This window comes from Oreochromis niloticus, linkage group LG14 (genome assembly GCF_001858045.2).
Source record: "Oreochromis niloticus isolate F11D_XX linkage group LG14, O_niloticus_UMD_NMBU, whole genome shotgun sequence".
NCBI lineage: Eukaryota > Metazoa > Chordata > Actinopteri > Cichliformes > Cichlidae > Oreochromis > Oreochromis niloticus.
This window is the reverse complement of record NC_031979.2, coordinates 26,993,852-27,021,405: the sequence shown is the minus strand read 5'-3', so window position 1 is coordinate 27,021,405 and position 27,554 is coordinate 26,993,852. Positions and strand designations below refer to the sequence as shown.

At 40.9% G+C, this 27,554-nt stretch overlaps 1 protein-coding gene across 4 annotated transcripts; it reads right to left on the bottom strand.

Annotated features, from left to right (window-relative positions):
- Positions 1-11,031: 11,031 nt before the first annotated feature.
- hic1 (hypermethylated in cancer 1) lies at positions 11,032-26,401 on the bottom strand. 4 transcript variants are annotated; one of them, XM_005474730.4, is made up of 2 exons: positions 26,194-26,401; positions 11,032-20,090 (listed from the first exon to the last, which is right to left on the bottom strand). In XM_005474730.4, exon 2 carries the CDS (start codon positions 20,055-20,057, stop codon positions 17,856-17,858), a length of 2,202 nt encoding a protein of 733 aa, XP_005474787.1. In that variant the 5' UTR covers positions 20,058-20,090; positions 26,194-26,401; the 3' UTR covers positions 11,032-17,855. The 4 variants fall into 4 exon arrangements, with proteins under 4 accessions (XP_005474787.1, XP_005474786.1, XP_005474785.1 ...); XM_005474729.3 differs by having other exon boundaries at positions 11,032-20,074; positions 26,194-26,330; XM_005474728.4 differs by lacking the exon at positions 26,194-26,401 and adding an exon at positions 24,562-25,142.
- Positions 26,402-27,554: the final 1,153 nt, after the last annotated feature.

The following is a 27,554-nucleotide window of genomic DNA, read 5'->3' as shown; positions in this document are numbered from 1 at the left end:
CAAATCTGCCTAACATTTCCTTAAACTTTGTTCATTAATTAATTTATAGATATTGTTTGCTTAATTTTTAAAAAAAAAAAAGTGAAAAGACACAGTTTGGTCTTTTTGGGTTAGCCATCTTTCCAGAAATTTCCCTGAATGCCTTAATGGCTGCTTCGAGCTAAGAAAAATTGGAATGACCACACAAGATGACATTTTCAGAGTTTAGTATGAATAAGAAACCTTTTTCTGTTTTCGTAAATGGAGCATGTTACCATTGTTGTTGAACTGTCTTGGACAGAGCCAGGCCAGCTGTTTCCCTGGACAGACTGAGACTTACAAGCAGCCCCGGAGTTTGACCCAGGGCACATGAAGACAATGCAGTCCCTGGCAGGATTGTCTTATTTCAGTAAAGATAACATTACCTAATTAATATCTCATTGTAATGTTTATCATATCAGGGGCTAGCTACTGTTACTAAACATAGCTAAAGGACTTCCTTTGAACTTTTTCCCTGCTACTTCATCAGCTATCTATGTGGTGCATGGAAACCTACACCTCGTATCTCTTGTCTGAAATGAATGTGACCAAGTTAGGCAAAAAACTTGTTGCAGAGGGAAAGAAGGAAAGCTCAAATTTAAAAGCAGGGTCTTTCCTTACCATTGTATGGCTTTGCAAATGTTATCCTTAGATCTCTGTCCTTGTCCCGCAGCCCTGCTCACCTTGTCCTTCATTTTCACTACTGTACAAAATTATCCCAGTATTCAATTTAAATTATAATACTGAAAAATAGTAATAATAACAGTAATGATAGTAGCAATAATTATAATTTTGTTTCGAATAATGTCTAAAAAAGTTCAATATGATAAGAAAATCTAGGAAAATGCAGGAAATGGCAGTGACAGAATGTCTTAAAAGGCAAGCAGACTACAGTGGATTTCAAGTCAAACAGTCAAGATGAGAATCAAGAAATGCTGACATTCAGCTTCAATTCAAAGAGGTTAACAAAAGTACTGCATTAACTGTTCAGTAACATGACAAGTACTGGGGTCATGGTCAACTGGTCCTCAGCTGTTCAGAATATTAATATGATAACTTCCAAGCCAACCATATGCCAACTCCCACTGCCATTTCTGCTTCGTATGCTTCTATTATTATTTGTACCAGCTCTGCGTATTTCTATTGCATCAGATGTAATTTGATTAAATGCAAAATGTGCACAATTCACATGAACTATGTTGCATTGCAGACATCATTTTGCATTTCTTTCTGAAATTCTGAAATAGTTGATATCTATGGAAAGTATGTCTCCCAGAATAAAGCAAATAAAATAAACTTTTGTATGCTTTTATTGCATGAGCTTCCTAATGACTGTGCCAGCTGCTTGGGTTTTTTTAAGAAAGATGCTCCTCAGAACTCTTCGGCCTTGCTTTCCCTCATCCCATACTCTCCAGTAACTTTCTCTTTATCCTTGTTCTGCACTCACTGTGCAAATGTGTGCGCGCGTGTGCGTGTCTCTGTGTGCGCGTGTTTGCGTCTAAAGCATGTGAGTCAGTGTCCATCTCTCCATGGCAGCATTCCAGTATAAGTGAGCCAGTGAGGGGTCTCTGTCTCACATCCCTCTTCAATCAAACACAAACACACACGTCCGGCCAGCCTGGCCCACGCTATCTTCCCCTGCCTCCCAGTGCCAGATGCACACACCCTGTGCTCTCCCTCCTCTTTCTGCTCTGCTTGCTTTTCCTCCTTCTCCTCCCCTCCAGTTTAGCACCCCTGTGCATCACATTGTCTCCCGGCTCTTCATCTTTCCCCACTTCCTGTGTCCTGCTCCTTGTGCCCCTTACACCCCCTCCTCCTTCCTACCCCGCTTCTCTCTCTCTCCTCGCGACGTGACTTTTAGCACAGACAGTGGGGCCGCTGCCAGTAAACTAGGGCAGAACTGGCTGAAGATGTGCACTCACTTGGTGTGGTGTCCATGAGCACCGAGACATAGTGAATACATGCAGACACCTCAACACAGACATAGATATGTGGTTAACACCAAATTATATTTGGCACCTTCACTTCTGCCTTTTCATGGACAGATGGATGATGCAAAGGTAAACATTTCTTGAAGAGACTTTGCACTCATTTACTCGTATGCCCATTCATTACTTTAGATTGGCCATGGGTATTTTAGCAGATTTGCAAAGATAAGACAAAAAAAACTAGCAGCTCCTCAAATCTGGCAACTGGTTTGCTGACCTTAGAATAAGACTAGAATATGAAAGTTTACAACTGACCATGTTTTGTTTTGCATGCAAAGCTCAAATATAAAAATTGAATTATCAGTAGCTCACACTAGATCCGGCTTGAAACCGCAACCTGTAGTTTGTAAAACGTTGTTTTCAGTATGGATTAAGCCAACAAAATATATCCTGTTAATCATTGAGGGCACAGTTTTTTTTTTAAACTTTTAAATGTGTTGAGGTGGGTGTTTCCCCCAGTTTCCAGTCTCTTTATTCTAAGTTCAGCAAACCAGCTGCCAGCTGTACAGCCTCAGATACTGCACAGACCCACAAATGACTTCCTCATCTAACTGTCGGCAAGAGCGCAAATATGCATTTTTCTCAAAAAAAAAAAGAAAGAAAGAGAAAGAGTGAAAAAAAAGTTTTTAAAAAATGTAGATGATTTAACAGATGGAACAAGACATCCCTCAGTAGTTTGATAAGAATGAAAACTTTGTGAATTGCGATGACCAGATCTCAGAGCAACTAAAATCCTATGGGAGCTCAACAACACACCAAATTAAGCAATATTGTTTAGAAGAAATGTGTTTATTCCCATCTGTAGAGCTCCAGAGGCTTAGAGTCTGTAAATATTCTGTTGGCTCACGGGCCAACCTTGCTTTATCACTTTATGTTTTGTTTTTTTTAATGCATGACTAATTTAAATCAATAGAGCCTCACTGGACAACAACAACATGTTTTGAGTATTTACTATAACTGCTATATTTAGGTGTCTTACAAGAAATGCAGTTATTTTTAATTCTATTCAGTGACTTTTTTTCTACTTTAAACCACCAACAACTGATAGGAGCATTGTGCTCATGACTCAGCTGACAAACACTTTTTATGTGATCGTGGGAATGAAAGAAGAGTCAGATTGCCCTGAAGAGAGCAACAGGGAGAACGAGGCGGGGAGACGAGCTGCAGCTGGTACAGGAAGTGAGGAGGATGATGCCAGTGGAGGGCATGAGAGCAGTCCACAGAGCAGTCTCACTGGAGACCTCTTAGTCCACACACACTCACTATGTGAATAAGGAAAGTCTGGTTGCCCAGACATGTTGTTGTGTGTTTGCAAGTGTTATCAGGAGATTGAGGATGGAGAAACAAGACGTCGAGCCATCCCTCCCTCTGTGTTTATACTCAGTCTAAACAGCAGACCAGCCACTGAGGCTAATGGGGTTCTAATCTACAGCTGGATGACACACACATGTCATCCTCTGCATTTCTCAGACAGACGAGTAACCCCTCCGTGCCACATGTGCATTTACACATACTCTCACTCTTACCTTAATGTACTTTTTATACATTTTACTGGATGCAATGACCCCAGCGTGGAGACGTTATATGTTTTTCTGGTCTGCTTTTTTTTTTAAATAAGTTATTTACATTCCATTCATTTGGCAGATGCTTTTTCCAGAGTAACTTACATTTTTCACCCACACAGAAAACAATTTGGGGTTTGTGTCTTTCTTGAGGCTATTACCAACATATGGCAGGAAGAGCAAAAGATTAAACCACCAAAGTTGCAATTAATAGCAAGCCCAACTGAGCTCCTGCAAGAGCTGCAGTATTCCCCTTAGACCTTTTTGTTAACTGGCAATCAGTGTGACATTTGAAGATAAGATGTTCACACATAAATGAGCAGATTCACAGAGGCCGGCACTAAAGTGAAGAACGAGTGATACAGAGCCAAACTGAAATAACACTTCTGCTATCTTCTCACCTTTCTGCCATCTACGCCCATTTACTCAAGCGCGCGCACACACACACTGTGCACACACATACACAAAGTGAAAGTGATGAGGCACTTGATAATTTATTACCCTTGTCAAACTGAATGGAATAGTAATGGACTGCTTTTAAGTGTGTAACTCCATGCTGAGAAGGTAATGGACACTCTGTTCTTAACAGGTCAGTGAATTTCTCTGTTCTGTGACACAAGGAAATACTCTCACACACACACACTCACACACCCAAACACACACACAAACACACACATGCTGGGCCCCAGAGCGTGTCACCATACACAATAGCGTCATAGTTCCAGCAACAGATCCGGTAGTCTCACCTTCACACTTTGTGTGATACACAGAGCACATCTCACTGCCAACGCTTTCACATGAAGTAATTCTTCATAAATCAAAGGTCAAAGCCTGTACAGGCAAACACGTAGAGCCTATATGTGCCTCTTACAGCAACACTCACGCTTTCTAGTTCACCTTGAACTGCAGTTGTTTGCATGCCAGCTCATTAGTTTGTTAAATTTGTTTCCCTTCAGGCCTGCATTATAAAGGCTCTTTCTAACTTTTCCACTAATAGATAAGGATCTCATTATTGCCTTCAGTGTTTGGGTTGCCTTTATTTATATGCATGTATATGTGTATCACCCAGCCAGGCTGGCCGTCAGCCTCTCTCCCCCAAGGCCAGGCAACTTTGTCCTGGCTTGTCTACCCGCTGGACCGCTCTGTGCTAGATGTGCAAAATTTATGATGTAAAGTTCCTGTTTAGTTTAATGTGTGTGCTTCTCGCTGTAGCTTCCAGCATCTGTGAATGACTAATGCATGAGCCTCTTGTACCAGTTTATATTTTCAGTGGGCTGGTATGAAACACAAAGTTTCAGAAACACTGATCTCATTCTCAAGATCTGCTAATAGATGATATGAGGTCCAGATGCACAAATTTTATGTATGGTTTAAACATCTTTTTTTTCTTGGTTTTTTTTGCGTACTTTGTGCTGGCTGCATGTATGTACAGCAGCAAAGAGCAATGCATTGTGAGCTGAAAGAAACAGGATGGGTGGATTTGTCAAGGCAGGTGCCCACATGTTAGTCAATCTGCAGGCAGGAAATTGCACTGGCATAGACACACAAACACACACATTGCCCACAATATACACCCAATTTGTCACCCAGGTCCCCACAGCAGCTGAAGCAATACTTCCTTCTTGTACTTCTCTTGACCTTGCACTGCTTCGAACACTGTCTTCAGTTCTCTAGAAAATTGATTTCATCTTTGTGATGTAAACACCTTAGAGAGAGACCATGTAAAGTTTTTAACTACTGCCACCGTAGAAGTGACAGTAGGGACAGAGTGACAACACTTCAAATTTCCCTTTATTTCCTAAGGTTATCCTGCGTCAGACAGAGACAGACAAATACAGACAAATACAGAATCATGAAGGCAAATATTTATTTACTTTTAATAAAGAAAGTTTAAAAACATTCTCTTCACTGTCTACACAGCAATAAAGAGCAAAAGGTTAGTAACTGACTAGCTGGTCAGCTTAATGGAGCATTTAGCAACTGAAGAGCCAGATATTACTATCAGGGCTAAAAAGGCAATAGGAACTACAGTGGCCAATTTTTATATTGATACTTACCAACCAATTTTTATTCTTTGGCTTAGAATGAGTTCCGAGTACTTTTATTAGCGTTGTTGTACTCAGCTTTTCTCATTTTGTTGTTTTCTGCTATGTTTTTATCTTTTGTGATTACGTCACTTTGGTCAAGAGCAGTTTTTTTAAATGTGCTATGTAAATAAACTTGACTCGACTAAATGTATAAGCAGATAACACCAAGTTGTGTGACAAATTAAAAGAAAAATGAACATAGACTGTCTCACTAAGGCACCGGGTCACATCCTGTCACCAGAACACCTTCAGTGCAATTTAGCGTTTTGCAGGAACAAACGTTGTTCTTCCAAAACACATTTCCTCATTTGGTGTTTTGATGACGATGGTGGAGATCGCTGTAACACAATGGTTCACATGTTGAAAGATTTCAGGATTGCGAAGGCCTCAGAATATGATTCACACCGTTTTTGTGCAGTTGTACTCTCTAAATCAGTTAACCCCCCGCCAACACACACTCAGACAATCAGACACCCCACCCCTTTGCCCTGTGTTAGACTGCTTCAGGATTATTCATCATAGGATGAAGAGGTCAACTAGAATATTTTTGCACTTTGACACTTTTCTCTCAGTGGGGTTCAAAATGCCCTCCGCAGTTAAACAAATCCCTCAGATGACCAACACAGTCAAGAGTTGTCCTTGGCACTGTTTTTCCTTGTCACAACAGTAGTGGTCAAAGTTTTTTCCTTTAATTTGTCACCCATCCAAACTATCATAACAAGCTCACGTTAACAACTTCCCATCTACTTTTTGTGTTACCGCGTCCTGAGACTGAATTGCCATCCTGAATTATGTTTTGTCGACAGCAGACAGACACAGTTATCAGCTGGCTATCACTAACAATATGCCTTTTCTGTCCCTGATGTTTATTGGTTATAGTGTGAGTACTGGAAGTATTACAAGTAACACCGATAACATCGGAGATGCTAAATTGGTTTCTAGGGATGGTGGTTCAAAAGACCAATGGCCACGTTTACTTTTTTCAAAACAAACATTGATACTTTGAAACAACACGCGCTAACATGCATTTCATCCAAGCATCCCACTAGTCTACAGTGCGGTTTGGTGTAACCTAAAACATATTATTGTTCTTGGGAAATCATAGCAGAGTTTTATGAGTGTTTGTCTTCACACGATTCGTCGTCTACCACAGCAGGTGAACTATGGGTATCGGGGCAAACTAATAATTCTGACACATTACTCTGTATGCATACTTGGCCATTCAGCTCAGCTGCATTATATCTTGGTGCTTTTCAGCTTGTCAAAAGCAGAACCAGCCATAACAGCAGAGTATCACCAGGGAGTAGGGTTGGGAAACAAATTCACAGAAAGGAGGAGAGGGAGAAAGTGTACCATATGTGGGTGAGAAACATGTTCTCATGCAGGCTGTTTTTCTTTTGTTTCAGCTGCACAGCCCCACCTTAAATGAGGACAGGGAGCAGGGGAGCGCACTGGACAGAGAGGGAGCGGGGAGAGGTAGATGGGAATTCATTGAAGAATTGGGCATAATGTGCTCTGGGCAGTCCCCGACCCAGCTGTTTTCCATTCAGTGGGAGTCTTAAGCGGTGAAATGTAGCAAGGGTGGGATAGACGGACAAAGAAAGAAGTGAAAAGGAGGATGAGGAGGAGAGAGACAATAAAATATGACGTGAGACACTTCATGTCAAGGTCATGATGAGGGCTATTTAAGTGATCTGTTTGTCTCCTTTTTTGCTTTTTCCCGATGTTTCTCAGAAACCAAATTGGAGCATATTTCAGAGTTCGGATCTTGAGTTTGAAATTCTCAGCCCTTGAGCGAACGAGGGTTTTCTTTTTTATGTAATATGGGAAAACAATGCACTGCTTTACAATTCCTTCATCCACTTCATGTAATAATGTGAAAGACAGTAGCACAAAAGGAGATCGGGGGAGCATTTGTTTTAGTTATTACAGCAGACTAAAGCTTCCTAAGTCAGACGTGTATATATGGTGATAATAAATGCCACTCCAGCAGCAGTTTAAAAGCTATAAGTTACCGCAAAAGTACAATTACCAACACAAACACAGCATTCTGAGTGATAAATGAAAAGCATCAACTAACCACAATAAAATTATAAAATGCAAAGCAGTTAAACGGCGTTTTTAACCTAAGAGTGAATTCAAAAATTGTGGACACATTTCTGAGGTCAAGTAAGAGTCAGACATAACTATTGTGCAAACTTTAGTAACTAAACATGCAAAGAACATGCTAAACAAAAGCTCCTGATAAACATTAAGCGCTGTTTTCATACCATCCTACTCATGCACATAAATGTCTCACTTGTTTTCTCTGCCATTCATATTTGATGCTCTCTGCATATAGAGGTCACAGGGAGTTACTGGCAGGACTTTCATAATCAGTATCTGGCAATCCTGTTCTGAGTAAAACAAATATCATAGGTCTTTTAAAAAATTCTGTGCTACATTTATAGAAAGGGCATAGTATATGCATAATAAATAAATATTTAAACCCATTTGCTAGTTCTCTGGTTTGTTTCAAGTTTGGGAGATTCACTTCACAGCTAATAGGTACTTCATATTGCTGGGACGTTCTTTATTTGAACACACACACAAAAATCAGAGAAAGATGTCAATCTTAAACTCATTACTTATTATATGGACAACAACCAACTGAACTATCTTGCTTTGGTTTGATTGCTGGCTCCACTGAGGTGTGACTGACAAAAGAGAATGCCTGTCTGATTGTGGGCTCAAAGGACAGGAGCTATTGAATGAAAATTTAATTTGAAGGAGGAATAAAGCAGATGTCAGCGAAGCAAGGAATAATCCTATCTCATTTCAGTTTTTTGGTTTCTGAGTGACTGCATATTGCTATAAAAGCGGGAGTGAAACTTTTGTTGACCTTTTGACAGCTCCAGAGCAAACTTTAGATGAAAAAATGTGTCATAGTGTTGGAAACCGTATCAGGAGTCCCCAAGCAAATTCCTGGAATTTAAGAGAAGCTGCAGAAGTGTATGCACCTAATTTAAACTTAAGTCATTTCTCTGTAATGGTATAGATACTTACTTTCTGGAGCACAACTACGGTTATGATTAAGTCCCTTAGTGTGCCCACAGCAGACAGTCCCTGACAGTTTAAATGACTCAGCAGTCAATACCTTTGCCCTTCTCATGTCTCACCTACTGAAGAATGTTTGTGAGAAGGTTACGCAAACTTCCACTGGAAACCTACTGATCATCCACCTTATCTATTTGTTTTTCCACAATTATCCCTGGTCAGGGTGAAAAAGGTCTAGCACTTCTTCCAGCATACATTTCCCCCCAAGGAGGGCAAACATCCGTAACATTTCCGTCACTCAGACGACACAGACGGACTGACAATCTCTCACATTTTTTATTAACGTCTGCAAAAATTTCATTGACTATGTTTTGTGGGAGTAAACCAAAGCAAACTTAAGGAGAAGGTGTGAACTCTAGACAGACTAGCGTACAGTTTACAGCCCCTGAGCTTCTGGTAGTTTCTCTGACACAGAGGGCACTGAAAGCTCAAAGCGATGGTGGGGTTTCCAGAGCCTGGCACCCAGCTTCTGTCACCCACTGAGAGAAACCAGACACCACAGACCTTTGCCATTTAATATGCAGTGTCTCCGAATGGAAGAGTTGCAAGAGACCAGAGTGGCTGTAGGCCACCTGCCAGGAATACCCTGGTTTTTCAGAGTGAGCAGTGGGTACCAAGGCTTCTAGCAACTGCCCTTCAACTTTAGACCTAGTGCACCTATCTTCTTTCTCGTGGACACATATAGCTTTCTGTCTATATGTGTCCACGTAGATGTTATGCCAACATAACCGTGTTTCAATTTTAGGCTGAAAGCACAAACTCTATCATTGCTTTGAATGAGGCTATCTCACTTATTTATCAAGGACACCAACACAGGGCCAGACTGAACCAAGCTCAAATTCTGCCGTTCCTCATTACCACAGCTGCTTCATTAGCCAACATGCATGCAAACACTGCTAAATATATACTATTCATTAAAAATAGTTTTGGTATTATTCTGCATAAAGGTTTAATCTGCTATGCATAAATTTTTGGCCACAGATAGGTTTTTGAAAAGTCCTAATCTATCACACAGGTTGAATTTCCTGGAAAATATTTCATGTCTTAGTATCTAAGGCAACGAGCCATCACACCGTGTAGTTTTTTTTTTGTTTTTGTTTTTTTAATGCAGGTTTGTTCTATTTACACAATTACACTCGAATAAAGCGGTTTAGATAATCTGGTTAAACTCCCGTCTTTATGACTTCTGTTCTAAAAGTTTGTGCCTCATACGACCTACATGTAGCAGGGCCATTTGATGACACATCTAAATAATTCACTGAGGAGTTTCAGTGCATATTAACAGCTTATAGTTGGGAAATGTCTGGGGAGGGGCAAGCTGTTAAGTTAGAAATTCTGTTAATATTTTTGCTAAACATAGATACAATGACCATAACTGATTAAATAATACGTGCATTGTAATGTGAGGGGATTACCATCAGAGGAAAAACGTTCCTGTTCCACGTTTGGGTAGCAGAATTGTGTGAGACTTGTGATAAATGTCACGCTGTTCCTTTTGTTTTCACCCACTGTTCAAGCAGCATAGAGCGGATGATGTCTGTCATTACACCTGGTGAATATGATCTCTCAGGAAGCACCTCCAGCTCATGAATGTTGATTTAATGCACCTGAGAGAAGAAATGCTAATTTGTTTAATGTCAAGAAGTAATTTGTGGCAAGTTGCTTGAATTATATTAAACATCTGGAAGGCACTATGATTTCTTATGTGCTGGTGATAATAAGGTGATTTTCACACAGTGGAAAAGGATGTGTGTGTGTGTGTGTGTGTGTGTGTGTGTGTGTGTGTGTGTGTGTGTGTGTGTGTGTGTGTGTGTGTGCCTGCCTCCCTGGCTGGCTTTGCTCCTGCTGACAGAGTAATGGATCTGTTCATTGTTGCATGTGGACTGTGTGTGATGTATGAGATTCATTTGAAATTCTCTGTCTTAAATGAGGCACTCACATGTCTCCATGTGGGAGAATATAGACCTGAAGGCCAACGTATTGTAGGAAAATGAACAGAAGTCGTTCATTTTTGCGGTCATCATTGCTGTGAAATGGTCTCCGCTGTGGTCTTATGTCCCATTCTTTCTTTTAATGTAAAACTCATTTCATGCAAAATAAATTTTCCAAAAACACAAATCATTGCAGTGGTCTAAAACTAATACAAGTTTTATTATGAGAGATTTTGCACTGCAGTAATCAAGGGTAATTAAATAATGAAAATATAAATGTGATCATTTACTGGACTATTTGAGTTGGATGTGCAAATTAATTAAATAACTTGACAAACGTCCGTGTAAATCCGTTATGCAATTCATTTTATTGCCAAGTTGATTTCGAGTATAGTAACAAACAAACAAGAAAAGACATTTTTCACATTGGCTTTTAAAAAAAATAAAAGCCTTATCAACATTTTATCGAGACACCATAATCAAATAAAATGATAAAAACCCACAATAGGAATTTACACAAAAAAAAATTACCTATAAAACATTTTGACATGCAATAAATACATTCATTTCACTAAAGCAAAGTAAGATCAATATTGACACAGAAATATGCAGAATGCACAAAAAGAAAATACTGTTTTGGTTTAAGTGTATTGCTTTTAATTGTCTTTTTGGTATAAAAGGTAAAACCGCGTAACAAAAACACAGGACGCTGCTGATGTTTCTGGCACGCCTGGTTCATGCCTGCTGAAATATGATCCTGTCGTCTACTAAAAAAAAAAAAAAATCTAATTTCCATTGTAAATTTGTGATGCATGTATTCTGCCATGCATTTTTCCATCTATTCACAACTACTACTGTCTACGTGGCGGCCTGTGTTCCTGCATAACATATTTGTCCCTGAACCACAGTCGGGCACAACCACCTCAAAATGTCAAAGTGGTCTTCATTAGATCATAATCCATCATTTCTACACTTCTCCTGACCGTTTTTCCAAAACCAAAATAGATGCTTGTGCGTGTGTCTTTGTGTACGTAAGTGTGTGTGAGGACCCTGAGGCTCTGTAACATTTTGGCACAGGTTTCAGCGTGTGACGGGTGAAAGCCGTCAGTGGAATCGCCTTTCTTTAAAAATGGGTTTTTCTACAAGAAGCGACACTCCAAACGGAGCAGAGCAAGCTAATTAAATCTGACCTAATCTGGAGCAGCAGTCTGCCATCCAGCTGTGTGTTTATGTGTGCGCGAGCAGGAGTGTGTTAGAGAGATATACAATCGAATATTCTTCCCCGGCTGACTTTCACTGCACCAAATTCCTGCTTGTTTTGTCCTAGCTCTCTGTTTGTCTTCAGGTTTAAACTTCTGGAGCAGAAGTTGTGCACTGTAAACTAAACAATTAAAGCCAAGGTCCACTCAGTGGACTTTGTATGTGTTCAAGGTAGAGAGAAAAAGAGATCCAAGCAAAACAGATGCAGGAGGATACGGACAGACAGAAGCCCCTTCACTATTTCGCTACAAAGAGCCTACTGTAGGTCATGTGCTGATTTGGTGATAATTGCTAGGCCTGGAAAGAGGGTGTCATTTCAGATGGCACACCGACATGAACGTTAAAATTAAAAACCTGAAAATGACCTGCAGTAATCAAAAAAAAGGAAAAAAAACATGTCCTCATAAGATTAAATTGGAAGCGGGTGGAAAAAGAGTGGTGAGCAGACACACACAACGCAGCCAGCTTTCCTTTGTTATTTACTGAAGGTTAAGACTATCAAGCACAAGCTATTTTTCTCTCTGTTTCTGCTTCTTTTCCTCTCAACCCTCTCTCTGTTTGTTCTCTCCATCTCAGCGCATGACTTGGCTGGTGCAGCTGAGGCCCGACTCAATTGTGCAATTTCATACATGTTTACTTTACTGGCATCTTTCTGAGCATATTTTCCCTGAACATTTCCTCTCACATTATTCTGCATTTCCTCTACAACAATAAGATGTCTTTAATCTCTCCTTTGTAAGCCATTTCTTGGCTTGAAGATCACAATACAATAATGATGTCAGATATGGGGTTTTATGCTTCTTTTTTTTGGGCCCGTCATCTGTTGTATTTTAACACATGCCACAAAGTTCATTTTGGAAATTGATCAGGGCTTAAAGAAAAAGAAAGTAGCTCTTCACATAAACATTTAGACAACTGTCTTCTTCAGCATGAAAAACAGCTGGAAGTAAGTGGATCATGGGAGAGGAGGGGAGGCAGCGGGTGCTGTGGGTCAGCGGTTTGTGTTAAGTGTAAGAAGAGAGAAGGCACAGAGAGAGGTGAAGAGGGAAGCTGTGCTTTGAGGGTACGAGGGCGGTGAACGAGTGTGGCCGAGCTCTGCACTGGAGGGAGGAAGAAAAGGAAGCAAAGTGCCAGAGGAAAGGCAATTGTGGGACTTCTAGGGGATCATAAGAGTAATAAAAAATCACAATACAATGATTTTTCCAGAAAAGTGCAGTTCAGAGAAATAAATCTAAAGCAGCTGCTTGTAATAAAGAGCCTCGAAAGTGTCAGATATCTCCCTTGTACTTCACCCTGCTACACTGTGGGAAAGGCATTCAGACATGTAGATGGGCAGGTGCATTAAGTAGCCACATCAGAAACCTCCCCATGCTCACGGTCGTACAATTTATTGCAGGATAACTTCATACTTTTTATACCGAAGGCACGTTTGAACTGGCTGACTTCAGAGTCAGTTTTCTCATTTAAAGGACAAACTTAGGCTTGAATATCAATATCTGACTCTAGCTTATATTTAAACATAAGTGCTCATAAATAGAAAAATATGTACTATACACAGGATCATAGTAGCTTGTGCTCGCGTTCCCATGATTACCCACACTGATAATGAGTTTCCTAACAAGGTAAAGATGGTTACAAGCTAAGCTCACCGATGCGAACCTCAACGTTTGTTGCTGAGTTTAGTTTTGTGCATCTGCGATGTCTATTGAAAGCTTCAGTCTTTTTTGGCACACCTTGCAAAATATAATAAATGTCAAACAGTGGTATGATTTCAGACTGTGCCGCCTGTCGGAGTCACAGAGGTGACCTTGGCCTCCTGCGACTGGAAGAAAGCTTAAAGGCATACTTTGCATTTTTTAACGTTAAAGCCAAATCCTTTTTTGGTCCACAAGATGCTACTGCAGATCATCCAGAGCCCTTTTTACTTCTCTAATGTTAGTGTTACAAAAAGTTACAGGACTGGGATGGTTGCTATAAAAAAAAAAAGAAACTAAAAAAGGGAAATGACATGGCAAGTAAAATTAAAAAAAACAACCCACACCTAATTTTTTGCGGCTTTTGTTAGTGCATTCATTTATATTTGCATTCACTCATTTGATTCTGAAAATTCATTTAACTAATAAACTCTTTAGATGCCTAATTATGTTACGCTCAAAACATCTTCATCAAAAACCACTGTGGTGGCAATAAGAGTTTTGCTGGGCTTACTTGTCATATAAATAATATTAACAAAGGCAAAGGGCATAAAACCCCATGGGGTGGGTGGCTACATCAGTAAATTGAAACAAGGCTCTTCTAATTAGACTAAGTGAAACAACCACAGAGCAAAGGAAACACTGCCAAGTTTTTCAATTCGGCTCTACAATACACTCACTGGGGTCTTCCTATTATTTAGTCTTGCCTCAAATTTAAAAAAAAAAAAAAAACAAGCATCTAAATGTCTCACCATGCAGCCCTAGAAAGCCTTCAACATAACATCACCGTGATACTGAGCAGAGATTTATTCCCAAAAAGCAACAAGGGGAAGGAAAAGAGAAGATACAGTCTACTTGTTTTCTGAATGGAGAGTTTCAGAAGTGTGGACAGGCTTTCATATTAGGACAATGGCTCGCATCCACCCTGCTGTGCTCTCCCTGCTCCTCTCCCTCCCCGTTCTCCGTCTTTCTATCTGCTTCTGAGTAGAAACACACGGCACATCCTGCTCAGCACAACACACCAGCCAAAAGTTCACTTCCTGCTCCTCAGCTCTTCTCCTTCACACCAACTCTATTCCCAGGACATGCATTACCAGGCCTTCATGGGCTTAAATAGCACTGGGACACACAAACAGACAAGCAACTGCTTCCCCTTTCTAAAGACGTGAAAAGCTCCCCTCCACTAACATTCGCACACAAATGCAATTAAGCAAATTTCAAACAGTGTGCTTCCTACAGAAATGCTCGGGCATTATCTTGGTCTTCCCTCTTACACAGATTTGGTGTGACAGTGGAAGCGGTATGTTATTCTAACTAGTGAAGGGGAGCGTGGAAATTCTCACGACTGCCTCTGTCTGTTTTTTAGGTTTTTAACACATACACACATGTTTGTAGATGAAGCCTCTACTGGTTTTATTTTTATTTTTTCTGCTATGTTCTTTTCTTTTTTCAGAGCACCAAACAAAACAAGCTGGCTTCCTGTGTGCTTGTGTGCATGAGCGACCTCCGTCTGACTCTTGTCAAAAGTTCACTAACCTCTGAGGAAAAGGGGCCAAACAATACGAGGCTAGCTTTCATAGTCAACCAGCAAAGCCACTGCGTGTCTGTTTAAGGAAGTACAGATGATGCATCATGTCTTTCACAGAGAGAGCAAGAGAGGGAGAGAGATAGAGAGAGAGAGGGAGATATTTCACAACACAAAGCTTGTCAGCTCAACTTTACTGTAATATATTGATCTCAATGCCTTCATACTTACTAAACTGTGGTTCAGATATCGACAAGCACTTAAGGTACAAGCAAAAATGGCTTTGCCTTATGTTACAACAATGGAACTGGTCAGACATAAATGTCATTGAAGAAGACAAAATAGAAAAAATGTATACCACATACTATAAAAAAAAATGTTAATACCACCTTATCTCTCCACAACAAAACTGTAACAACAAATGGATAAACAAAGAATTAACCACAGGTTTAACACAGGACAACGATCCTGTTAATAAAAAAAAAAAATACTAAGGTGTGTGTGGGTGAGTGTGTGCATGTATGTGTGTTGATACTGTTGATCTCTAGTTTACAAAAGATTAGCATCCCCACGCTGGGTTCAGTCCTGAGGTAAGCACCAATTTCACGTGCGCTGCTTTCAGTTCAAATTAAAATGAAGAAAAAAGAAAAGTGACAAGAAACAACATGTTTGATATGATCATATGCTACAGAAAATAAGCCCTTAAATTATCGTTACATTTAAAAAGAAAAAGGAAATTCCAAAGAAGTAAGTAAGGCACACTGTATGATTTTTTTTTTTTTTTTTTTTTTTTTTTAGCCTTTATGATTCACTACGTCTATCACAGTGTATTTATGGCTTTAATCTTCACATTCACCCTCTGAGGTTGGCATTGGCACTATAGTGGTCAAACATTTCTAATCTGAATTGAGGACTAGTAAAAGTGGACAAAGACCCCAAAAAAGAAGAAAAAAAATGCAACTTCTTTTTTTTTTTGGAATAAAGATTTACAGACAAAAATGTGCCTTCAACCCACAATCTTTAAGTGCTCTTTTGTTTTCAGGCTGCTCAGCCAACACAGAAATCAGTCATTCATTGTTTCCGCATTTAATACCAGCAGGGCCGGGAGGCAAGGCCAGGACACATTTGCTAGGCTGGGATCTAATGTTAATAAGTGGATCAGAGGGGTACGATGGCAGGCATGAAATGGGACATCACGCCAGCGAGCAGTGTGAATTGTCCAGGAGAAAGTGAGATTTCACAGGGATTACTGAAGCACAGCAGCTGGGAGTGCTACTCACCCGCTGGCTTCCAGGGAAGACCCACAAACCCCTTCTTATGTTCATATCACTGACAGATTAGCAGCTTGCTGTGTGTGAAGGGGGAGCATATATGCATCCGGTGTTTGGAGTGCTTCTAAGGCAAAGGGCTGAGTAGAGCACTCACTTTGGCCTGTCAACAGTAGCGGGGCTCCCAGACAACAGACTACAGGGGAGGGAGGTCAAATGAGAGGCCGGACAGTGGAACAGAGAAGCATCCAACAAAGCCTCTGACTACTGCCGCTCCACGATTAATCATCAGACCACAATGAATGGTTTAACTGCTGATGACAGTAAATGACAGATTTCTGTGTCATTAAGCCCGTCCTTACCCCTGCCTCTATGCTCAACTGTATCCATAATTGTAATAATTACACAATGTCAGCGGCAACACCCACGCTTCATGTACACCATAAGATGAAGCTACACTTGCCGTGAACAGGGATTAGTGTGTCATCAGTTGGGTATGTGCAATCATGTCCCAGTTATGAGATCACAGGGCTGTGCTTGCTGCATCTCAATAACAACTGAGCGCAAAGGGGTGGTTGTCGAACTGCACAGGAAGTTTCGGCTCATAAGTGGTTGAAAGCTGGGCATAAGGTGGATTCAACTGCTGTCATATAGTACAAGCCTTTTATCCACACAAATATGTAGAGTGGTGAGTGGTGTTACTTTAAAATAAATGGTGGGTGGGGAATATATTGCCCTGGCGACTATCAAAATGCTCTTATCATTCAGTCATTTCCCAAGATGGTGAGAAGCTGGAGAGCAAGATACATAAATTGTCCAGTACCCCAAAAACAGGAAATAAAAAAATGAAATGATAGAAAAAAAACAGACGAAATGTATTTCCATTCCTTTAAAGTCCAGGTGAGTGGCTTATTCATATTATAAAAGTTCTGCTCAGTTCTGGACAAACCCTGAAATTTGTCCTTATGTGCTTTTTCTTTCTTTCTTTCTTTTTTTTTTTTTTTTACAAAGTTGAATAGTACACAGGTTTAGGGTCAGGGACAGTTTTTTTTTCCTTTGGATTCCACCATAATAAAAAATAAATAAAACAATTTTCATTTTGGTTTTCAATTTTTTGCTTTGGCTCAATGGCTGTAATCATAGAAAAAAAAGTTTCTTTGCATACACTGTACATAAATACTGTACTTTTTTTTAAGTGAGTGTCCCTTGGTCACGTAATAGCACAAAGCTCCTTTATGAAGGAGGTCTTTAGGATACATTAGATGCATAGAAAGGCACTTACAGTCTACACATTTTGGTGTGCATTAGCAGACCAAATGTTTATGGCCTGAGTCTGAGGTGCAGAGGAGATATTGAGTTGAGGTGAATGGAATAAGGATACTGCAAATTGTGTGTGCACACAGACTTATAGGTGATATCACATGTCTTAACTTGGTGAGTAGCGGTCGATGGTTCGGGCTTCGGAGAGGGCCTGTGGGGGCAGTGGTTGGCCCAGGATGTCCATCTTGTCGTGGGTGAGGCCCAGATGTTCAGAGGCCAGTTTGGAGAGTGGATACAGGCTCTCCATGGCCTTTGCATCAGCCACCAGTTGCTGCTGCGCTTGGATGAGAAGCTCACTAGCCTTCTCTTGTTTCAGTCCAAGATGCTCTGCTGTGTATTTACTCAGAGGATAAATGCCCTCTGCAAAGTCCAGCTTCAGTTTCCCATCTGTGGTCAGGCTCCCTCCAGTCCCTCCACTGCTGTGCATCTTCATGTGGCTGATGAGATTGCGCTGCTGAGCAAACTTTCCCCCACACACCTGACATTCATAGGGCTTCTCCCCGGAGTGAATGCGCATGTGCTCAGTGAGGCGGTACTGCCGGGTGAAGCGCATGCCACAGGAGTCACAGGCAAAAGGTTTGAGGCCCAGGTGGCTACGCATGTGGCGCGTCATGGTACCGCGCTGTGTAAATTTCTTGCCACAAATACTGCAGGGGTAAGGCCGTGTCAGCCAGTGGGTCTTCTCATGTTGGCGCAAAGTGGCTGGATCTTTGTAAGACTTGTCACAGGTGGAACAGCGGTAGGGTCGAATCATCTCCCCAATGCTCGCTGGATTCAGCTGGCTCGACTTGGTCTCCAGGTGTGACAAACTATTCAGAGTGTTGCCACTGGTGAGGCTTCCATAACCGTTTGTGTTACTGCTCATGTTTTTGCTGCTGCTGTTATTGCCATTTCCTATGTCCCCACCTGAGTTGCCGTACAGCTCCTCTTCCGTGTGTGTCTCCACATGTGCATTGAGCTGCTCTGAGCTTGGGAAGCCTTTGTCACAGGGAATGCACACATACAGATTGTCCCCGAAGCTCTCCGGCTCGTACGGCATGTGGAACCTCCCCATTGGTCCAGTCGGGGACGGGCGACCCTCACTGCTGCCTGTCTCTTCTGTGCCTGACCCGCTCTTGTCATCTGCTCCTTCACTCTCCTCCCCAGTCTTGTGATGGTTATGATGCTGGTCTCCATTTTCACCCCCTTCTTCTTCATCTTCATCCTCATCTTCATCTTCAGCTGTGTATGAGAGCGGTTCGTGTTTTACCCAGCGGTAGATGTTGCCCATTTCTCTGCCTGCCTCTCCGCCTTCCGTAGGGGTGTCCGGACTTGGAGGGCATGGGTAGCGGTCTGTCCCCTGGGAACCTGAGCGATGCAGGTGGGGGAGGTGCGGGGCTATCGGTTGGTTGAGAGGTGGAAAAGGCGGCGGAGTGGGAAAGCCTCCCTGGTCAGTTGATTCCATTTTTTCTGAGGGGAAAGCTCTGCCGTTCGTCTCCTGGATAGGACTTGTGCGGTCACTCAGAGTCCCATCTCGCTCCTCGTCATTATGAGTGTTCCCCAGATGGGTCTGAGAAGGTGTGAGCTGAGACTGAGAGGTGGGGCTTTTCTTAGAGAGATCAAGGCCGAAGCTGGGTGAGCAGTTCCTGTCAGGGAGGGCTGCGCGCCCAAGCTGGGAAGGCAGAGGTGACTGCAGAGAGGGGAACACCTGAGAGCCCGGGGTGGAGGTGGGAGCATACAACTCTCCAGTATGAACAGCTAGTCGATGTGGAACTAGCTCCTCTGGTGGTAGTGCCCGGGGTCCATGGCTGTTCAAAATTCCGCCTGGAGGACAGGATTGAATGACAGGAGTAGAAACCCTATACCTGCCGCCACTCCCTAAACCCATGCTATTTGGCCCCATCTTTGAGTAGGGTAGAAATGCTGGACCTGGGCGGGGAGGGTACTTGCCATTTCTTCTTAGCTTCTTTTTGCACAAAGCCACTAAGTCAAGCAGTTGAAGGTAGCTGGCTGCTGCCAAGACAGCCCCTAGATTTGGTTCATTTGGAGAAGTGGGGTCTCCCTCACTAAGGCGGCCTGTGTAGATGTAGTCCAGAATTACCCTGAAGACCCCTGGACTCACCATCTCGTGGTCGAGGTTGATGAGATTGTCATGGACCACCAAAGACTTCAAGTAGAGGCTGCTGGCAGCCAGAATGTTCTTGTGAGCTCTGAAGAGGGCGTTCTGCACCACAATGATAACATCACACAGGAAGCCCTTGGTGCGTTGGCTGTTGAGCTGCAGGAGGAGATCCCTAGCATGACTTGGAACTTCCATGGCATCCAGCATTGTCTTCAGTCCACCACCTGCAACAACAGATATCTGTAAAACGTCATGCAGCAGTCATCATTTCAAGTCAGAATAAGCCAATTAATGTGCAATTTTCTGCACCACTAAAAATATTATTGATGCATTTCATAATCACAATCTATCAAAAGTTACAATAAACACATTACATTAAATCAGAGTATATTTTCAGAAGTTTGAGCGCCAAAAGCTTTAACAGCAAATGGGCTAATAATGTAAACCATTAAAAAAAAGACCTTGCATATGGATGCACTTATTAAGATGAATTAACTGCTGTCAGATTTTCTTTTAAAACATAAACAATACTTTAATATGTCTTAATGGAAGCTCACAGTTACGCTTTTATGATTCACTTATTATTTGCGTAACAGCTATTTAAGCAGATCGACCAGCCTTGACAGTAAAGTGCATAACTTATGTGTGGAAAGTGCACCGAAAGGCCACTCGGTAGAAGTGAACTTTTGCAAAAGGTGAGCAGTTGCAGTGGTTTTCTCATTATAAGAAATTCAAGTTCTTGCATTCACTTTCTCTGAAGCAAGCAAAAAAAAGAGAAAGAGCTCAAGACAGAGAACCACAAATATATATTTTGTAATTGCTGGCTTCCTGATAAAGTATTCCAGAAGTGCTGCACACAGTTTTAAACAAAGCTTAGGGACGAATGTTTTGCTAATATGACGAAAAGCAGGTATAAACCTGTGGGGGAAGGACACATCCAAAAAAAGATCAGGCTTTCAGCTCCCCTTCTTGCCCAGTCATATAAGGAACACTGAGCGCACGGGATGTAAATCAACATTAGGTGTTTCAATACTTTGCGTTGAGGTAGGTTTCAAAGATCCAGTGTGCACCTACACACAGGCGCACAAACACACACAGGTACACGCTCAAATACCGACAGCAATTGTTCCACCAAGCTTAAAATAAACTACATTGGCTGCATGAATGAAATCCCACGTATTGTTCAAACAGTGGCATCTGAGCCTAGTTTACTTACAAGATTAAACGTCTCAAACTGTCCCTAAGGGCTCAGTCTCACTGATGGGAAACAAGCAACTAAATAAATATCGTGTCATCCATCTGATCACTGTCTTCCTGACACCAGCTCATTCACTTCTTGTTTATTTCATTAAGTGTACACACTCAGCATAAGAATGGAGAAGTATGAGTTAAAAAAAAAAAACCCTGACAAATGAGTTACTGAGGAATTATGACAATTCCCAAGCAAAATGTGTCGATTTTTTCCTCCAAAAATCTTCCACTGCTAAAACTGAGCATTTTTTCAAATGCTGATTGTTCAGCATTAGAGCTGCGAAATCAGACAGAAATGTCATCACTCACAAAATGGCAAATGACAAGTCACAGTTAAGTCCAGCTAGTGATCATGTGATAAGCATCATGCGATAAATATGAAAGGAAATATCTGTTTTTAACAACAAATGCCATTTTTTTTTCAAAATTATTCATTTTGAATTTTTTTGAAAGGTTCTGTCGTCATTTCCACACGTACAGCTGAACTATTGTATGATCAGAAGTATATCTTTTAAAAAGCCAGTTCTAGTAAGGGTAGTACGTGGGCTCACACTCCATCCTGTTTCCAGCTGTCATGTGAAGTGCATCCACCGCTGGCTTCTCTTCTTTTCGGCTTTGATTAATCAGCGGACAAAATTTACTAGAAATTTACATGAGATCAAACGTGTTTAAGATCTAAGTAAATATGAAGAATTGACCAAGTAATTTCCATAACTTGCTGAGCTGTTGCAGAGTCTTCATCGCACTGAGCTGATAACTAGTTACTCTGAGCTGTATGTTAACAGACTCTGTGTACATTCTCTCCTGTATGTGGTTTGAAGTGCATATTTAAAAATTGCATCAGAAAGCCTGGCAGAAAACTAAGCCTTCTTTATATCCTGACTTCCGATTAAATACTTCTTCACAGTACATAAAAATCTTTTTCTTAATTGACATATTACAACATCTATGTGCACCTGCAATGTCCTGTGGATACAGCCTAACAATTTTTTTTTTAATAATGTTTTGTGATAACAACAGGCAAAGTGTTTGCAAGTTTACTATCAAGACAACAAAAATCTCTTTGCTTTTGCTCTTTGAGTTGTTTGACAGGCTACAACTTGCCCTTTAAATAGCCTAAACTCCCGACTTACTATAGCCCCTGACAAAAAGTGAAACATTACAGTAAAAGATGTAATATAAAACGCTTGATCTTGAGGCCATGTGTAAGCTGACTGCATCCTGTTAGGAAGCTATCGATGATTGCAATATTTAGTCAGAGAACACATCTTAAAGAGAACCTGCTACATGCCGTGAGCTTGAAAACACATTTTAAGCCTATAATATGCCACAAAAGCAGCTTATTTTGTTATGTTAAACATGCGCTGTAATGTTATTCTTCAAGACTGCACATACAGTGCTGTTTCCTGAGGGAAGCTTACAGCTCCCTCGAAGACTGATAGCTTTCTTTTTTAAAGACCCCTCAACAGGCTAGAAAAATCTCTTATGATTGTTATGTAGTTCATGGCAATGACATTCACCTTTTTGCATTAGATTAATAGTCATTGTTCCTAAGTTTTGTCTGTTTTGTCACTTTTGTGGTTTGGGGTGAAGCAAGACTAAACTTCCTACCTCTGCATACAGCCTCAGTCATATAAACACGCCACACATCTGCTTAAAACGTTGTGCTGATGTTTTATTTTCTTTCTTTTCAATTTGGGACCCATATTCCTATAGCCTTGTTTATTTTAGAATAAATACAAAGTCAGTGTAAATTTTTCGCAAAGACTTTTACTGTACTTTTTTACGACTTCAGCCCACCTAATTTATTTTGTCATTTTTGTGACTCAACGGAGGCGAACTGTTTTAGAGTTTGAAGTTTGGAAAAAAGATGAATAGACTGGGTGTTTGCAGTGATGATTAGTGATTATATTTGACAGTTTTGGTTTTTTTCGTCACATCAGTAAACAGGATGGACAGTTAATCATTTTCCTGTTTGATTTCTATATTTCTATAATCCTAAAAGTCATCACACATTTAGAAATAGACTACTGATAAAGACATGAGAGTGACATCTTCTTCATCTAGATTGTAACTGAGTTAACAATGAGATAACGAGATGGTCATATTAAACATGACATTATAATATTCCAAGCTACTATGCTAGTATAACGGAGGTAACCTGTTTGCTTTTTTTTTTAAATGATATACTAAAGTTTTCAAAGCAAGTCGTTCCTTTTTTAATTTCGATTTTTTTTTCCCTTAGCAATTATCAAAGACGATATGTATGATAATAATATCTGCAGCTTGCTTGGATACAGTTATTATTATTATTATTTCCCTGTGCGATTATTAAGTAGTAAATTCTTAACTTCGGTGTTGGGTTTGATTTCACTGTTAAAAAATATATATATCGGAAAACTACATGTCGCAAAGCAAAAAGTCGTGTCCTGCCTTCGTGAGTCGCCGGGAGGACCCGACCTCTCGGTTTCTAATGTTTTAATTTGCCCTTCACACACTGAGCAGTAAACCGAGTCACGAGTGAATGCATCTCCTCTGCGCTGCAGCGCCTCATCTACCCTCTGCTTCTCCTTATCTCCGCCAAAGAAGAAGAAGAAGAAAAAGAAATGAAATCATCTCCAGAAACAGGCCGTTTTCACCTCATTGCGCTACGAGGTGTATCACACAGCTGTTTCTTATAGCAACTCTTTTTTTCCCTTTTCAGACCTGTCAGCAGCATTGAGAGAGCATCTCTTTCCAGGCAGCTGTGTAAAGTCTCCACTTGTACAGAGGAAACCAGAAATTTATACACTGCAAATCACCCCCCACGAAAAAAAAAAAAATTCATATAACGATCTCCTGCGCTTCTGTCCTCACCTAAGCTCCGCACTGCCGTTGTTACACATAAAGACAGATCCATAGTGAGGACTTCAAGGATGTTGTTGCAGCATCCCTGACAAATTTATAAGACATTTATTTTACTAAACACAGCTTTTTAAAAATTTATTTATATTTTTTAAAGTTTTTTAAAATACACTTTAATGTCAGTCAATATAAAACACGTTAAAATCTGATTTTACAGAGGGATTTTTTTTCTTGTTTTGTACTCGAAGCATGTCAGATTATTTTTATTTGCCAACCGCCGGTTACATCGGCGTGATCTTGAACAAATATACAAATTAACAGCTTCCTCTTTACGGGACAATTTTTTTTTAACGTAAGGAACAAGGAATTAAACAATTTTATGTTTCAACCAACGCGAATTAAAGGCGCTATAAAGAACATGTGCAATGTTCCGTGTCCGAATTAAAACAGGATTTAAAAAACATAGAAAGACGCCATATGCTTTAAAACAAGTTCCACTAATATCTCATCGACTCCAGGAAGTTTCTTTCTGAAAGCACGCACAGAGTTCAGTCATTATAAATAGAAATGTCATCCTTCCCCTCTTCTTGCCTCTGTACGACAAATCAGCTCTTACCTGCATGCCCGATGTCTTCTGCCATCCGATCTAAGTCTCCCTTAATGATCATCTCAGCAGTCTCTGGGAGTCATATCTGACGTTTCAGCTTTGAACTGCCAGCCTCCAAAAAACCATGCCAGTTTTCCGAGCTCGTCTGCCAGCTCTTTTTTTTTTATGATTATTAATTGATATGAATTTCTTTTCGCTCCTTAGGTCCGTCCTCCCACCCACTTTCCTCCCTCTCCCTCTGTCTCTCTGTCTCTCTGTCCCTCCTCTCCCCTCTTTCTCGTCCCCTCCTATAAAAAAAATACGTGCTTAGTACAGCATCATTTTCCTCCCTTTTTTTCAAGTAATTTCTTTAGCTATTTTGGAGTCGGAGCAATAACGCGCACAGGGATGATAATGGACCCTCTATGCGTCCTAAGTGTTTTAGCGCCCCGTGTGATGTCAGTCTATAATAAAACTAAAAGGTAAAATCGAGGGCAGGAACTTCATGTGACCCCGACTTGAACTTCTCGACACATCGTCTTAAAGAGACAGGCAGCAATTGTATACATATGTGTGTGTTATACCTATGATCCTTAGGTAGCCCACCTTAATTTTAGACAGAAGCGTAATGACGGAAATAGCTTGCAGCGAATCAATAACATGTCAGGAGCTTAAAGCAGTCAGACCTCTTCCATAACGACGCTGATTTTATTTTATTTTTCTTCAAAACTCAGCTCAAAATTCAATCAAGTTCAATCACAAATCATTGAGGGAATACATGTATTGATATTCTATAATTGAAGCCGTTTCATTGAATAAATCAATAAAACGGTTAAAATAAAAGTGTCTGTGTCCTTTTCTCCAGACCTCCCCTGACAAAAACCTGCCATAATACGAGCCTTAAAGAAAACAATTAGCCTGCGTTAGAGGGAAAGTTAACGCAGGTTAGATCAACTTTGGGCACCTTAAAATTCTCTCTCGCGCGCGCGCGCTCTCCCTCACTCGCTCAGGTAAAACACCTGTTGCGCAGTTAAAGCCCTCGATCATGACCCGGATTGGAGACTGAACCAAACACCAGTATGATTTTGAGATACAAAGGGAAACTAGCAACTCGATGACACGAGGGCCTTTTCTTGGCTACTTAAAAATAATCAAGCTCTTCCTCTGATGTCATATTTTGTAAGATAAGTAATGAAGTCAAAGCTGTGCGCCCTCGCCTGTAGTGCCATGAAGACGGTTTTTAGATAAACAGAAATGGTATTTCCCTTTTCTGAAGAAGTCCTTTGCAGTTGCTCTATAAAGTATTGAAATTAATTACGTGAAACTTTATCTAATATCTGTTATATTACAGTTTCCTATTCTGTGCCAGCACAACGTTTTTTTCACACCATTTCCAGTTTAGTTGAATAACTTGCATGTTGTTTGCCAAATATCAACAGAAAACCTAAGTCTGAAATATTGTATATCAGATGAGCGGTGGTGCTATAATCCAGATGTTACCGTCTCTGTCAGTACGGGTTACATCAATCTGTTCAAAAGGAAAAGACCTGGGGAAGCATACAGTAATTGGATCAACTCATCTCTGTAATTCAATAAAACTGCTCATTCTGACACGTCTGCCTGTATGCCATCCCCGCCTTTCTGCCCGTTTCTCAATCTTACCTCGGACTCATGTCTGGTGCTCTGGCCGTATGTCTTCTCCCCTTTTCGGCATTCCCTCAATAAGATCTCCGCGGTTCCCTCTGTGTCCAGCTCTCTCTCGAAAACTTCTCTTCCGCGTAAATTTGCAGCCCCCTCTCTCCCGGTCTCCCCCTCTTTCACCTTCTTCCACACACTGAATTTCTCACGTGTTAACAAGACTGTCTGACACTTCAGACTGTGTTGAGGTCCGGTCGGACCAAACCTGCCGGCTGAGACTTTACGCGCACAGCGACACCCAATGGCAGTGAGTCCCAAAGGCCTTATCAAGAGTGGGACGCGGGTTGCAGTGATGTTGGGGGGATGAAAAGGTCGGAAAGCGCTGGCCTCTAATTTGTGAACGCCATATGACAAACGTACAGTAACTTATAAACCAGTTATATTGATAAGATAAGATAGTCAGCCACGTCGTTCGCCAGAATGTCAAGGAGAGACGGCTGCATATTAAGGGTAAGCACAGAGAGAGTGCCATAGTCATCGTTCATTTTCACGATAAAATGCGTAGTTATGTAAGAATCATTCAGAAGTACAAACACCCCCCCAGCAGCTTCCATTTAAAAATTACAACAAATAGCTTTAGGTACTTTTACTTCTAACAACTATATTACATTATATGATTATCTTGTTGAGTCATTAACACGTTAAAAGGTCTTTAATGATGTAATGAGTCGCATTTGAGTCGATTTGAAGTGCTTTATATGCTGCATAGCAGGGTATTTATATGTGTGGTGTACTAATTCTTAATTTAAGAAGCGACTGCAGTTGCCAAATGTAGCTGAGTACAAGTACCGTATGTCTCTCGGGAGAAGCTTAAAGTAGCAGTAAACGTTTAAGTAAACGCTGTACCTTAGTATCTTTTCACGCAGAGTAGTTGAGCTGAGCATTAGTGAACATTAGCTGTAGACTAATAAAAAGCCTTAGACTCCCTTTGTATCAGTTGCACTCTGAGCTGTCATTACAAATCAAACAAAACATGTGCACAAAAATGCTGTGTGTGTTTATGGCTCCTAATTAGTTTCAGTACCTTTGAAAAAGTACATTTTGATTCTGTCTGCAAACTATAACAAGCAGGAATCATCACCTTTAACTGCATTTGGATGGATTATGTTATTCAGGCCTCAAGCCTTTCTATAACCATCCAAAGGCTTTTTTTTAAGACCGCAGACTGAAATTGATGAAACAGATTATTTTGCCATCATATTGAGAGAGACAGCCGATGTGATTCGGTGAAACACTTACCAAACTGAGGCCGATTCATGTTTGTTTTGATCACAGCAGCAGCAGCTGACAATGTCATAAAGCACACAGGGCCTCTTCCTCTTTAA

Bases quoted from the DNA above. Each gene is read 5' to 3' on its own strand.
- hic1 (XM_005474727.4), bottom strand. From the start codon at position 24,613: ATGATCATTAAGGGAGACTTAGATCGGATGGCAGAAGACATCGGGCAT. The intron at 20,075-24,561 runs GTAAGAGCTGAT...CTGTTGTTGCAG, and splicing joins AGAAGACATCGGGCATGCAG to GTGGTGGACTGAAGACAATG.